The 11,853-nt window shown below is 38.8% G+C and overlaps 1 protein-coding gene across 1 annotated transcript in view; it reads left to right on the plus strand.

The window, feature by feature from the left end:
- The window catches only part of LOC120533771 (serine/threonine-protein kinase MRCK alpha-like), a 151,989-nt gene extending 142,030 nt beyond the window's left edge, over positions 1 to 9,959 (plus strand). Inside the window, exons 26-35 of the mRNA XM_039760717.1 lie at positions 98 to 179; positions 1,357 to 1,573; positions 1,694 to 1,756; positions 1,857 to 2,465; positions 3,351 to 3,448; positions 4,565 to 4,649; positions 5,377 to 5,497; positions 5,793 to 6,010; positions 6,164 to 6,249; positions 7,805 to 9,959. Coding sequence (XP_039616651.1) covers positions 98 to 179; positions 1,357 to 1,573; positions 1,694 to 1,756; positions 1,857 to 2,465; positions 3,351 to 3,448; positions 4,565 to 4,649; positions 5,377 to 5,497; positions 5,793 to 6,010; positions 6,164 to 6,249; positions 7,805 to 7,879 — 1,654 coding nt within the window. The 3' untranslated portion in view covers positions 7,880 to 9,959. The remainder of the gene's footprint in view (positions 1 to 97; positions 180 to 1,356; positions 1,574 to 1,693; positions 1,757 to 1,856; positions 2,466 to 3,350; positions 3,449 to 4,564; positions 4,650 to 5,376; positions 5,498 to 5,792; positions 6,011 to 6,163; positions 6,250 to 7,804) is intronic.
- The last annotated feature ends 1,894 nt before the right edge of the window (positions 9,960 to 11,853 follow it).

The following is an 11,853-nucleotide window of genomic DNA, read 5'->3' on the forward strand; positions in this document are numbered from 1 at the left end:
CTGGTTTTCATAGAAAGATTAATGCATGAAAATATCTTTCACTTTGCCAAACACTTCTTCAATTTAATTCTGTTTTGATTTTTCATTCTATTGCTAGGGATCCTCAGTTTTCTGTCAGCTCTGTCTTTGCGTCTGATGTCATCCATGCTAATAAAAAAGACATCCCTTGTATACTCAGAGTAAGTAGAGCATATTTCACTGTAACTGTTTATTTTGTCAAAAAGCATTTCATCATAGTGTGTAATGTAAAAACTGTTTTAGTTAACCTGTTTTGTAGAATCATTTAAACTAGTTAAGCATGATTATTTCATTTCATAGTAAACTGCACATCTGTTGAACCTACTCACATATTTTAATAAGTTTAAAAATGAAAAGCTTTGCCCATTTTTGCAATCAAAAGAAAAAACTTTTTTGCATTTGATTAATATATTTTCTACCAAACAATTCCTCCCCAGAAGCAATACAAAAAAATATCATGCTAATAATCAAAAAGCCTTCCCTATGCTTGGGTGTCCATGATTTTTTTATGCCTCATAGGTGTCCTTATAGTTGAACTGAGTGCTGTGTTAAGTTTGGCAATTCTCCCATTTGTCTATGTCGACAGCCAGAAAAAATCCACCTCAATTAAGGGACAAGTGACTGTGTGTGTGTGTGTGTGTGTGTGTGTGTTTGGCTGCTATATCTCTGTTACATGCTATTTGGTATGTGTAAAAGCAGTGTTAATGTTTGTAATGCACAATCTGTTGGAATGAAAAATGCAGTGCATTTTCTTGCTACATGCATTCCAAAATATATTCCAATATATGATGCACTGCAAACGTTAATGCTGAATACACTGAGGTCAACATTGAGTACGTATATTTCAATATATCTAAGATGGGTTACACAGCTAGTACTCAATAGGTTTGTAAAAGTATATCCTGCTTTTATTAATACTTAACACAAAGGGTATTATTCTGCTGTAGAATAGGCTACTTCTTGAAGAAAATGCCCATAATCATACAACACAATTGTTAGGCAGGATTTCTTGCCATTGTTAATTAATTGATGGATATTGGAAATTGTCTACTTGTATAATGAGAAACAGTCTTTAAACAAATGTGGAGAATGAATTTTACTAATATAAGTGGGCCTACTGTACACGAAGAGTATCTTGGTTAAACAAGCTAGTAAGCTGTATTTAAATTCAAAGTCTGAATTCAGAAACGTAGAATCCCAGTCCAGCAAACATTTCTGAAAGGTGTTAACAGCATTATATTTAAAAGATCACATTTTTGTACTACTTTTAGTCTTAGTATCGAACACTGTTTTTGGGATTTTTTTCTTGAGCTTTGTTTGCTTTTTGGGTTTCTTCAGGTTACTTACTCCCAACTAACACTACCCAAAACACAGCACTCCTTGCTCCTTTTGGCAGATAATGAGAGCGAAAAAGGCCGCTGGGAGAAGGTTCTTAATGAACTGCACCTTCTACTTAAAAAGCATAAGCTTCCAGACACATCTGTCTTCCTGCCAAAGGAAGCCTTTGACTCTGCTCTTCCACTTATTCGTACTGCTCAATCAGCTGCGATTGTTGGTAAGTGAAATTTCTTATGGAGTTACATATTCCTGTGTGTTGTATAGAAAAATGTGTAGGTTAAATCCACAATACCTTAACATATAGTATTGTATCTAATGCAGTATATTATTTTATTAGATCAGCAGCGTATTGCTTTAGGAACGGAAGAAGGTCTCTACTTGATACATGTCACAAAGAATGGTAAAAAAAAAAAAAAGTCCTTTTTCAATTACCTTTTCCCACTATAGTTTTTTCCACTGTGTAGTGTTCACATTCAAATTCTTTCTCTTCTTTTATCCAGAGATCTTGCAGATGGGTGACTGCAAGAAAGTAACACAGATCAATATCCTACCCGAAAGCCAGTTATTGGTTGTACTTTCTGGTCGCAGCCATTCTGTACGCCTTTATTCTTGGGAAGACCTTCAGAACCCTGAATCTTGTGGAACCAAGATCCAAGAAGCTCGTAATGTTCAGGCTATGACCACAGGCACACTTGTGCGGGGCACTGTACCTTGTCTCTGCTTTGGTGTAAAGCGTCAGGTATACTGCTACTCCCTAAATATTGGAAAAGTGCGCTACAAAAAATTGAGAGAGGTTCAAGCTCCAGGAAATGTGCAATGGCTTGGGCTCTTTGAGGATCGTCTGTGCATTGGATACCCAGGAGGATTCACACTATACCCTCTCACAAGTGAATCTGGAACTGGAGGAGGCAGTACCACAAATCTTGTTAATACTGATGACCCAACATTTTCCTTCCTGACCCAGCCTCTGGCAGATGCCTTATGTGCAGTAGAGATGAGCTCTGGAGAGTTTCTTCTGTGCTTCAATTTGGCTGGTGTATATGTGGACAGTCAGGGTTGCCGTTCTCGCAAGAGGGAGCTAATATGGTTGGCACCACCTATTACTTGCTGTGAGTAGTATGATTCTTTTTCCTATATTTGTGGGCATCTTCAAAAGAAGAAATATTTAAACATGATTTCCTAATGTATATGTTACGGCCAAAACCCAAAGTTCAGCCAGTTCCCAAACTGGCCAAAGTCCAATTTACTAGAATATGACCAGCGTATATGCTACTTTGGCCGGCCATTTCACAAAGTGGCGAGAACTCCCTGGTCAAAATCCAATGCGCTGATGTAAGACTGTCCGCTCAATGTGCGAAGATGTTTAAAAACTTTCAGATGCAGATTCAGATGTGTTTTCCATTCTGCACGAGAAACTGCTGAAGGCGGGGCTTGTTCAAAAAGCAGATGCCACTTTACCCTCACCCAAACACTAATCTTAAGGTCAATAAAATAGGTCCCTGATGGTAAGTCACTATTTTAGGGCTAAAATGATAACAGAAATGTGAAGCCTACTTGTATACCTAACCTTAATTATTGTGAAACAACTAAGTGGCGTCCACTTTCTGAACAAGACCTGCCAAGGCTACACTTGATGCAATTGCACTACTAAGTGTGCAAGAAATTGCTGCTCATGCCTTTTTTCTTCCAACTTTGGCCAATCACCCCGTGCCATTTTGCAAATTAGCTGGCAAAATCCTAAAATCGAACAAAGATCTGACATTGGCCGGTCAATTTACAGCAACATTGGCCATTTTCTGATTTTGCCGGCCTCTTCCCACTTTGGCCGATTTCAGGTTTTGGCCGTAACATATATACTATAATACAATGCATGCTCTCTCAACAAACATTCTCCCTAGAAGACTTCACTTTTGCTTTGTCCTTCAAACCCGATCCACATAATCTTACCAGATCTCCTATATTCAGTTATTTTTCTTTTTATTTCTCTTTTCTAGGTTACACTGCCCCCTTCCTTTCGGTATTTACTGAGAATGCAGTGGATATCTTTGATGTGAACAGAGTGGAGTGGATTCAAACAATATCCCTTAAGAAGGTAGGCATAGTCCTCTAAACAGAGTCAGGTTTTCCTTTAGCAAAGGAGTATTTCTTTCTTTAAATATATGAAATATCTTATTTTCAGAGTTATTAAATGACAATGTGGAATTCTTGTCTTGTACAATCCTCATCCATTGAGGGAAAACAGGTTACATGAAGTGTTCCTAGTCCTATAAACATAACCTGAGTCATTGATAGGGTTTAGTCAGAGATACTTTTTTAACTCCTTAGCTGTTAAATTACATTTTCATAAACATTCCTCAAATGAGTAAAAGAAAAACATCAACATAGAGCTTCAGTTCCTCCCTTGTATTTGGAATTTTTTTGCAATTCCAGTGGTACCATTTTTTGGACCAAGCCATAGATTTCTCCTAAAAAAGAGAAGAAGAGAAGAAACTTGGTGTTCTAGTTTCTTAAAACTAACTCAAAATAACATTTTATTCAGTTTAAATATATCAAATAATAACATTCACATACTTGCTTAATATAATTCAGGTTTGCATGGGACCCAAAGTCTCCTCAAGCAGCATCAGGTGCAATGTAGGTGTCATCCATTGTAGTGGCCCTGTCACACACCCAGAGCTCACTGGAACTTAATGCATAAACATATTTTGGGACGTAAGAGAAAAACTTACAGAGACATGTAGATCAGGCAAACTCCACACGGACAAAGTCCGGGCATTTGATTAAAGTCCGGGCATTTGATTCAAGTCCATGAGATTTTTTCTGTCAGGTAGCAGTACTAACCTCTCCACTGGCCATGTTTAAACATATTCTGTATACCAGGGAATTCATATATGTAATGCCAGATTTATGTGGCTAGTGTTTCTCAACTGTTTTTTATTTTGTTCAAACTCTTTCTTTTTTGAAATTTACTGCACAATGGGCAATTCAGCATCTTTAACGAAAAGACAGGCTGGTGTGATTTTGCTTTCCAGTTCAAGTAATGCTAAAGTTCAGACAGACAAGTTTAACATGTTAGATATTGAACATTTTCTAAAAAATGTTAAGTGTGTGTGTAATTGAAATGTATTCATTATTATGTAGTTTGGCAACTATTCATTTGTTTTTCACTAAGAAGAGTTGATTAAGTAATTCCTCATTTTATTTCCAGGTACGCTCCCTGAATACTGATGGTAGTCTAAGCTTATTTGGCACAGAGACCGTGAGACTAATCTACCTCAGAAGCAAGCAAGCTGGTATGTTTTCTAGATGGTTGGAAGTGACATTGTATTCTTTTAGTAACAAGAAAAAGGTGCAGCCATAACCAAACATGGGACATAACCCAGTGAACAAATTAAATTGAAATTCCATCCATCCATTTTCCAACCCGCTGAATCCTAACAGGGTCACAGGGGTCTGCTGGAGCCAATCCCTGCCAACACAGGGTGCCAACCTATCGCAGGACACACACACGTGCACACCCACACACTAGGGACAATTTAGAATCGCCAATCCACCTAACCTGCATGTCTTTGGACTGTGGAAGGAAACTGGAGTACCCGGAGGAAACCCACGCAGACACGGGGAGAACATGCAAACTCCACACAAGGAGGACCCGGGAAGCGGGTCTCCTTACTGCGCCACCGTGTCACCCAAATTGAAATTCTTAATAAAAAATAATTTATATACCAGAAAATACTGAGTAAGAATTATAACGTACAAAAAAAAAGAATACCTACTTAATGAAGTGGAACACAACACAACATAATTGAATTCAAAGAAAATGGACACAAGGATGAAACCTTGGCCAGGCCACAATTTTCTGCTTTAATGTTTTTAAACCAAGTTTCTGATTTGGTTATTTATTCTTGGTTGGAGAGTGACGTATCAAGTTTCATATGCCTGTCACCAGAATATGAAAGTTTAATGATGTTTGGGTTCTGAGTACTATGACTAAGTCGAGGCTTTTCCTCACAACATTAGAAAAGGACCACTTTGATGTGCCAGAGACGGAGGAGAACAGCAGACGCCAAATGCTGAGGACTAAAAGCAAGAGAAGATTCTCTTTTCGAATATCTGATGAGGAGAGACTACAGCAACGCAGGTAAATGGGTTACTGTGGAGATGTCACTTTGTGAGCAACAAAGATCATACAGTTAGAGGTCCATCTGTAAAATGAAAGAAGTTTTTCAAACTTACTGCCATATTTAGCTACTTTCATGCTGAAAAAAATTTAATGCAGTCACAGTGATGAAGTGAAATAGACATATCTTGGATGAATTGCCCACTGAAAAGCAGACATGTTTACTGCTGCTCATGCCTCAAGAACTCATTTTATGCATTGTACACATCTTTCATCAGCATGTCTCAAATCCACTGATCCCATATTTTTTTAATAGGAACATGCTCAGGGACCCAAGCATTCGCTCTAAACTGATTTCCAACCCCACAAACTTCAGTCACTTGGTGCATGTTGGTCCAGGTGAGAAAATGCAAAATCTTAGGGATCTTCCAAACCAGGACTCAACACTGGCACCAATGAACCGCCCGCGTAGTGCCACAGAATCTGGCCGCCCTCTTTCTGCTGGGAGTGACCAAGCCTTGAGGGAAATGTATGGTAAGGCAAGCTTTAAATATCACATTTTTAAAAGTTGTTTATAGTGTTTTGAAGTCAAAATAGAACCACACTGGGACATAAGATATTTAATCTTCATGACTAGCTCAAGAAGATGTTAATACATTTGTAACGTGTAAATATTTGTATTCACAGCCAAGCGCCAGTCCCGTGGGTCCTTCACAGATGACATTCTCCTGACTCCGCAGTGCCTGTTTGCTGAGGGAGACATGCTGTCTGAGGTCAGTAAACGTGTATGTAAAGTTACACTTAAGGGGTGGGCACCGGCTAGTAGCAGGAGACATAAGTTTCGTTTTTCTTTTTTTTAAATTACTGCATGACTATAGTCTTGTATATAAACGTCTACGCGTGGAAGTGTGTGTGTCTGTCTGGCCTGGAAGTGAGATGTAGATTCAGGATAATGGCTCCGCCGTCGAGGAAACAGAAACTCGCTTAAGGAAATACACGAGCAAGGCGAGCACGTCAGCAAAACGAATCCTCCTAGGACAGAGATATAAATTATCATGGAGCACATGAAAACAAAATAAGAGTTAGTTCCGAGTTGTAAATAAGGGGTATTAGGAAATATGTGAGTATTCAGAGAGGTCTGGTGAGGGGAGCTTTCATTTCAGATTTTGCAGTGTACACACATTTTTCACATTATTTAGCTGTAAACAATATACCTTTAGGAAAAATATATATTTATGCAAATATTTTTCTGCTACATGAAAAATATTAGAAAAAGTAATACCGTAACTTTAAATTGATATATTTACATTGCGCTTTTCTAGCTACTCAGATGTAGGGAGTCACTTCAACCACCACCATACCACCTGTGCTTCAGAACATGTACTCCACCTGAAGCTAGGCATGTTTGTGCCTGGTCAGTTCTTGGATGGGGAAACCATATAGGAGGCTGTTGGTGAGGCGAGCAGGGAACGCTTACCCTGTGGTCAATGTGTGGATCCCAGTGTCTCAGCATTGTGTTGCAGACACTCTACTGCAATAATGGTGTTGTAAAACTGAGGTCCTGACAATCTGTAGTCATAAAAGATCCCTGGGCATATTTTAAAAAGAGTAGGGTCTATGCCAATGTCCAGGCTAAATTGCCCATCACACCTTTGTCCATTCTGGCCCCCAATAATCCCATTCCTTAATGAGTATCTTTCGCACTCCTTCACCACCTTATGTGTGGTGTAATGGAGTAAAAGAGCTGCCGTCACACCATCCAGGTTGTTGCTGTACATTGGTGGTGGCTGAAGTAGTTCCACCCTGTCTATATAAAACGCTCGCAGTGTCTTGAACAAGTGCCATATAAATGCAATCTGGTTTTCTTTTTGTGGGAATTTTCATAGCACCTAACTATGAAAAGGCTCATGCTGCAAAACAATGTGTTATTGGTGTGAAAGAGATGTTAGCCTAGGCCATTCCAAAGCTGTTGTAAGGTCTCCTGATTGCCTCACCCTTTCCGGTTGTTATAAAAGTGAAGTGCCAATTATTAAGCAACATTTTTTATTGCACCATGAAGCTTCTGCCTGGGTTTATGTAGAAACTTTATAAAAGTGAATAACACTGAGGAAAGGTTGTTTGTTCTTCCTCATTAACTACCATGGCTAAAAAACAAACTGTGTTTGGGTTCCTAAGAACGGGATTCAAGTCCGGCATTTTATTAAGCCAGTGCATTTGATGGTGCAGTTATAGTAACTATTTTTATTTTTAGTGCCTACTTTGGGTTTGAAAATAAATGCTTAATATGAAAACAATGACCATCTGTGATGTTTCCATGCCCTCGTCTAGATTTCAGGCCACACTCAACATCTCCGAGCATCCCGCAGCTCCAGTGAAAGGGCAGACTCTCCTGTCCCGAAATAGAAGCTCTGCCAGAACTCCCGTGTGCCAAAATCTTCTCTGCATCGACATTACTGCCATTTTTGCAAGATCGGCTGACTGGATTGCTTTTCTAAAGCTGGCAAGAGAAGAGGAAGACAAAACTCATGGAGATTTTGGGCTCTTACTTTTTTTTTTAATTGTTTTTGAGAGTTGATCTCTACATTTGCAGCAGTGAGCTCTTTGAACTTAACATGGAAAAAGTCTGTAACAGTGCTTTTAAGTGCCTGGTCAACATCACATTACAGAATTAGTCACTTCTGGTGTCCTCATCAACAGGGCAGCACAGATGGCACACTATTTTTTACCTTTACTCCTCATCTGACTATGAGATTATCAAGCTCATTTCCGCAGTGTCATTTGCGGATTCTACTTGACCAGTCTCCAGTTACATCTTAAACAGTTACTAAAGAAGGTCAATATCTCTTTTTTTAAATGATATTAAGTGCAATTATGTGAATATTTTCCTAAAGCATAAAACTTTTAAAATAATTTTTATAGTTGTAAAAATGTTAATGAAATGTACTATGCAAAATGTGATATATCATATCATGCAGAATTTCAGGAATTATTTTTATTTGAAATGTCCACATTACCTTTATTAGTGAACAGCAGTCTTTTTCTTCATTCAGCATATACAACTGTGAGCCTCATGTTATTCACACAGCTGGAGGCAGCCGTACCTCTGTATGGACACCACTGGCCAAAGTGCTGGCAGTTGCCTTCATGTTGGATATTTAATGGGTTGTGTACCGACTCCGCCAGTGCTGATGGGACTTTACTCAGCAGCAAAAATAACTCTGTTACATTTTTGTAACCTGCTAGTAATGGGGGTGAAGAAACCAGGCTACTGCTTACCTTTTTTTTCCCTTTTATTATTTCAGAAGACTGATCTAATTGTATAAGAAGTACACCCTAGGTTTCTGTTCAATTACGTTACGTTAAGTTGACTCATGTCACATGGATTTTTTTCCCCCCAGACTTTATCTTGTTGTTTAATGGCAACTAGTTGATACTTTCAAAGTGGACTTCAAGTCAAAATAACAAGAGCCTCAAAACACAAATGCAATGAATGCAGCGGTGCCAGTGCTACAGCTTTTATCCCTACAAGTTGCTTACCTTTGCCATTCGTTTTCTTCCTGGCTTATACAAAGTATATTTCAAGTAAAAGTGAGAAGATTTTGTAGTGATCTTATTCTTAAGTGTGAAGGTGTTCACAATGAAGACTTTAACTGAAGACAGTGGGAAGACTGAAGCGCAAGCACTTGCTTACTGATGCCTCATTTAGTATCTAGCCGGCTCCATTTTTTTTATTTATCGATTGCATCTTACAGTTTTCTGCATTCACACTGCGGGGTAAACTGAAAACATCTTTGAAGACAAAGGAGTAATCGCTGGTCCTTGTGTCACAACAATTGTTGCTGTTTTACTTCCTTTATCTACTATCTTGACATGAGTTGGCCTTCAAGCACCAATGCGGTGTCTTTTTTTCCCTATGGGGAAGTGGTGGTGGTAGTAAGCCGCTGTATTGACGGCATCCATCAATCACGGGCGCCAACTGTTTCTTCACTCAGGAAGATGCTGCATGCCATTTAATGGAGATCTCTGGAAATGGCTGTCCCTTATCTGCTGACTGTTACAAAAGAATCCAGAGGGAATGCTGTGCCATGTCTCAAATATTGAAAATACGTACACTCATTCAAATTTATATATTGTAAATAGCACAGAACACAAATGCTGTTACAAAATGCCAAAGATTTTATTTCTTCTCTGTTCTTGTGATATGGCTATGTCGTGCTCTACCTTCACGTAATTTCAATCATATGAAGAGAGTTCATGTTTAGTATCTTTTTAAACGATCTGCCACTTTAGCTCATTCAGCCAGAGGGCTACACAAAGTACTTTGGAGTAGAAGTCAGCGAGTATTACTGGATTAGTTAGAACAGAAAGGGCAAAATGAAAAAAACAAAAAAAAACAAACTACTGAACTTTTACTAGTGCAATTTATATAAAATGGTCTATGTTTATTATACTGGGGAATTTATTATATAAATATCTAAATGAGTATTTTTATTTTTTTGACTGACATATTTCATATAGTTAATTTTTTTAAATACGTTTGTCAAAAAATTCCAAATTTCTATCCAGAGAATGTACTACTTATGTTTTTACATCTTTTAGAATTATAAATGAACCGTTATGATGAAATTGGTTTTATTTGTGTTTGTGGGTGGTGATGTTTCTCTGTGTATGTGTGTACATATAATATGCAGTCTTTATGAAATGCTGCTTTATTCCCAGTTATCACTATCAACATGTGGATCTGCAAACAGACAAAACTTTAGCCGCATCACAAAAGCAAGTATTGATATATTTCAATTTCAGTTTCTGAAAAATGCATGTAATTGAATAGTAAAATAAGCAAACCTTGGCTGCCCGTGACAATTCTGAACAAAACAGGAGAGCAACTTGACCCACTGGCAGAGCCCAATGTGCACACTAAATGAATGCCAAGTATTCAAACACATCTTTGATGGAATGGCATGCCACAGCAGCCCTGGGCCCCAGTATTCTTGTAGCACCGTCTACAAGATACCAGAGATTAGTTGGTCAAAAGCATTTTGAAAATCCACAAAGTACGTATGCACAATACAGCCCGCTGCTCCACTGACCAATGAACAAGACAGTCTGTGCAGTTTCTGTTCTGGTAGCCCGGCATAGACTTTCCCAAGGGGCAGTGCAGTGTGATCCCTTGGTACGTGGAACAAACCTTGAAACCACTGTGCCCACCTTCCATGTGCCAGAACACCTTCACAATATGTTTCTGCGAGGTAGATCTCATTCACCCCTGCAGCTACAGACATCTCCATCAAACTTAGCCAATTGCAAATCTAAAACATAAAATAATCAATCCCATACCCATTTAATCTCTTTAGTATGACACACCTTAATTAGTACTGGTGGCGCCAACTGATTTTAGAAGGCATATCAATAGTTCAATGGAGATCACCTGATTTGTACCATAAATGCATCTCAAAAACAACAATGTGAATGTTCTGGAGTGACTGAGTCAAAGTCCAGATCTCGGTGCCATTGAGAATAATGTGTGGCTGGTTTTTAAAAGGCCATTCATTCATGATCTCCAATGCAGCTTGACAGCACACGAGATGTTTTACAAAGAATGGGGAAAAACTGCAACGTTCAGCTGTGCAAAGCCAATAGAAAGACCTGCACAGACAAACTACCAAAGATGCATCAACTCCATACCATCTCGAAGAGGACACACTTGTGTGATCAAATAGGCTGTGGTTTATATTTGGGATTAATTTAGACCACTTTGCAGCAATCTGCATTTGCTTTGAACAACAGAAAAAAAGACTCTCTTAATGTTCATGTCAAAAAAGTCAAGTTAAATCTACTATGATTCACTGCTGTATAAGAATAAAATGTGAATCTTCCCAAAAAGGTGAATACTTGAAAAAAAATGAAGGATTATGTTAACATGTTGCACAGGACGATATGAATTGACTGATATCAAAATGTACATGCATTGCATATCAGTTTTTCAGACACAGTTAAATATGATTGACATCCATGCTATATTTCAATCCATATCAGGACAAAGGCCATGCTATTATATTTTAGGATTTCCTTCTTTGCACTGGGTGGAGTGGTAGCTCTGAGGCTAGGGATCTACACTGGTAATCCGAAAGTTGCCAGTTCAAATCTCATAAATGCCAAAAAGGGACTCTGCTCTGTTGGGCCCTTGAGCAAGGCCCTTAACCTGTAACTGCTCCGTCCCGGGTATGACATTAAATCTGCATCCTCCAACCTGCAGGGAAAAACCTGTGGGTTGGTGGCAGAATTGGCACTCCAGCCACCATAAAAAAAAACCTCACCCTGGTTCCAACTCCATCTGAACTAGTGTGGTGCTGTGGTGTCACCCGTTGCATGGCTGC

Source organism: Polypterus senegalus, chromosome 8 (genome assembly GCF_016835505.1).
Source record: "Polypterus senegalus isolate Bchr_013 chromosome 8, ASM1683550v1, whole genome shotgun sequence".
In the NCBI taxonomy this organism is placed as follows: Eukaryota; Metazoa; Chordata; class Cladistia; order Polypteriformes; family Polypteridae; genus Polypterus; species Polypterus senegalus.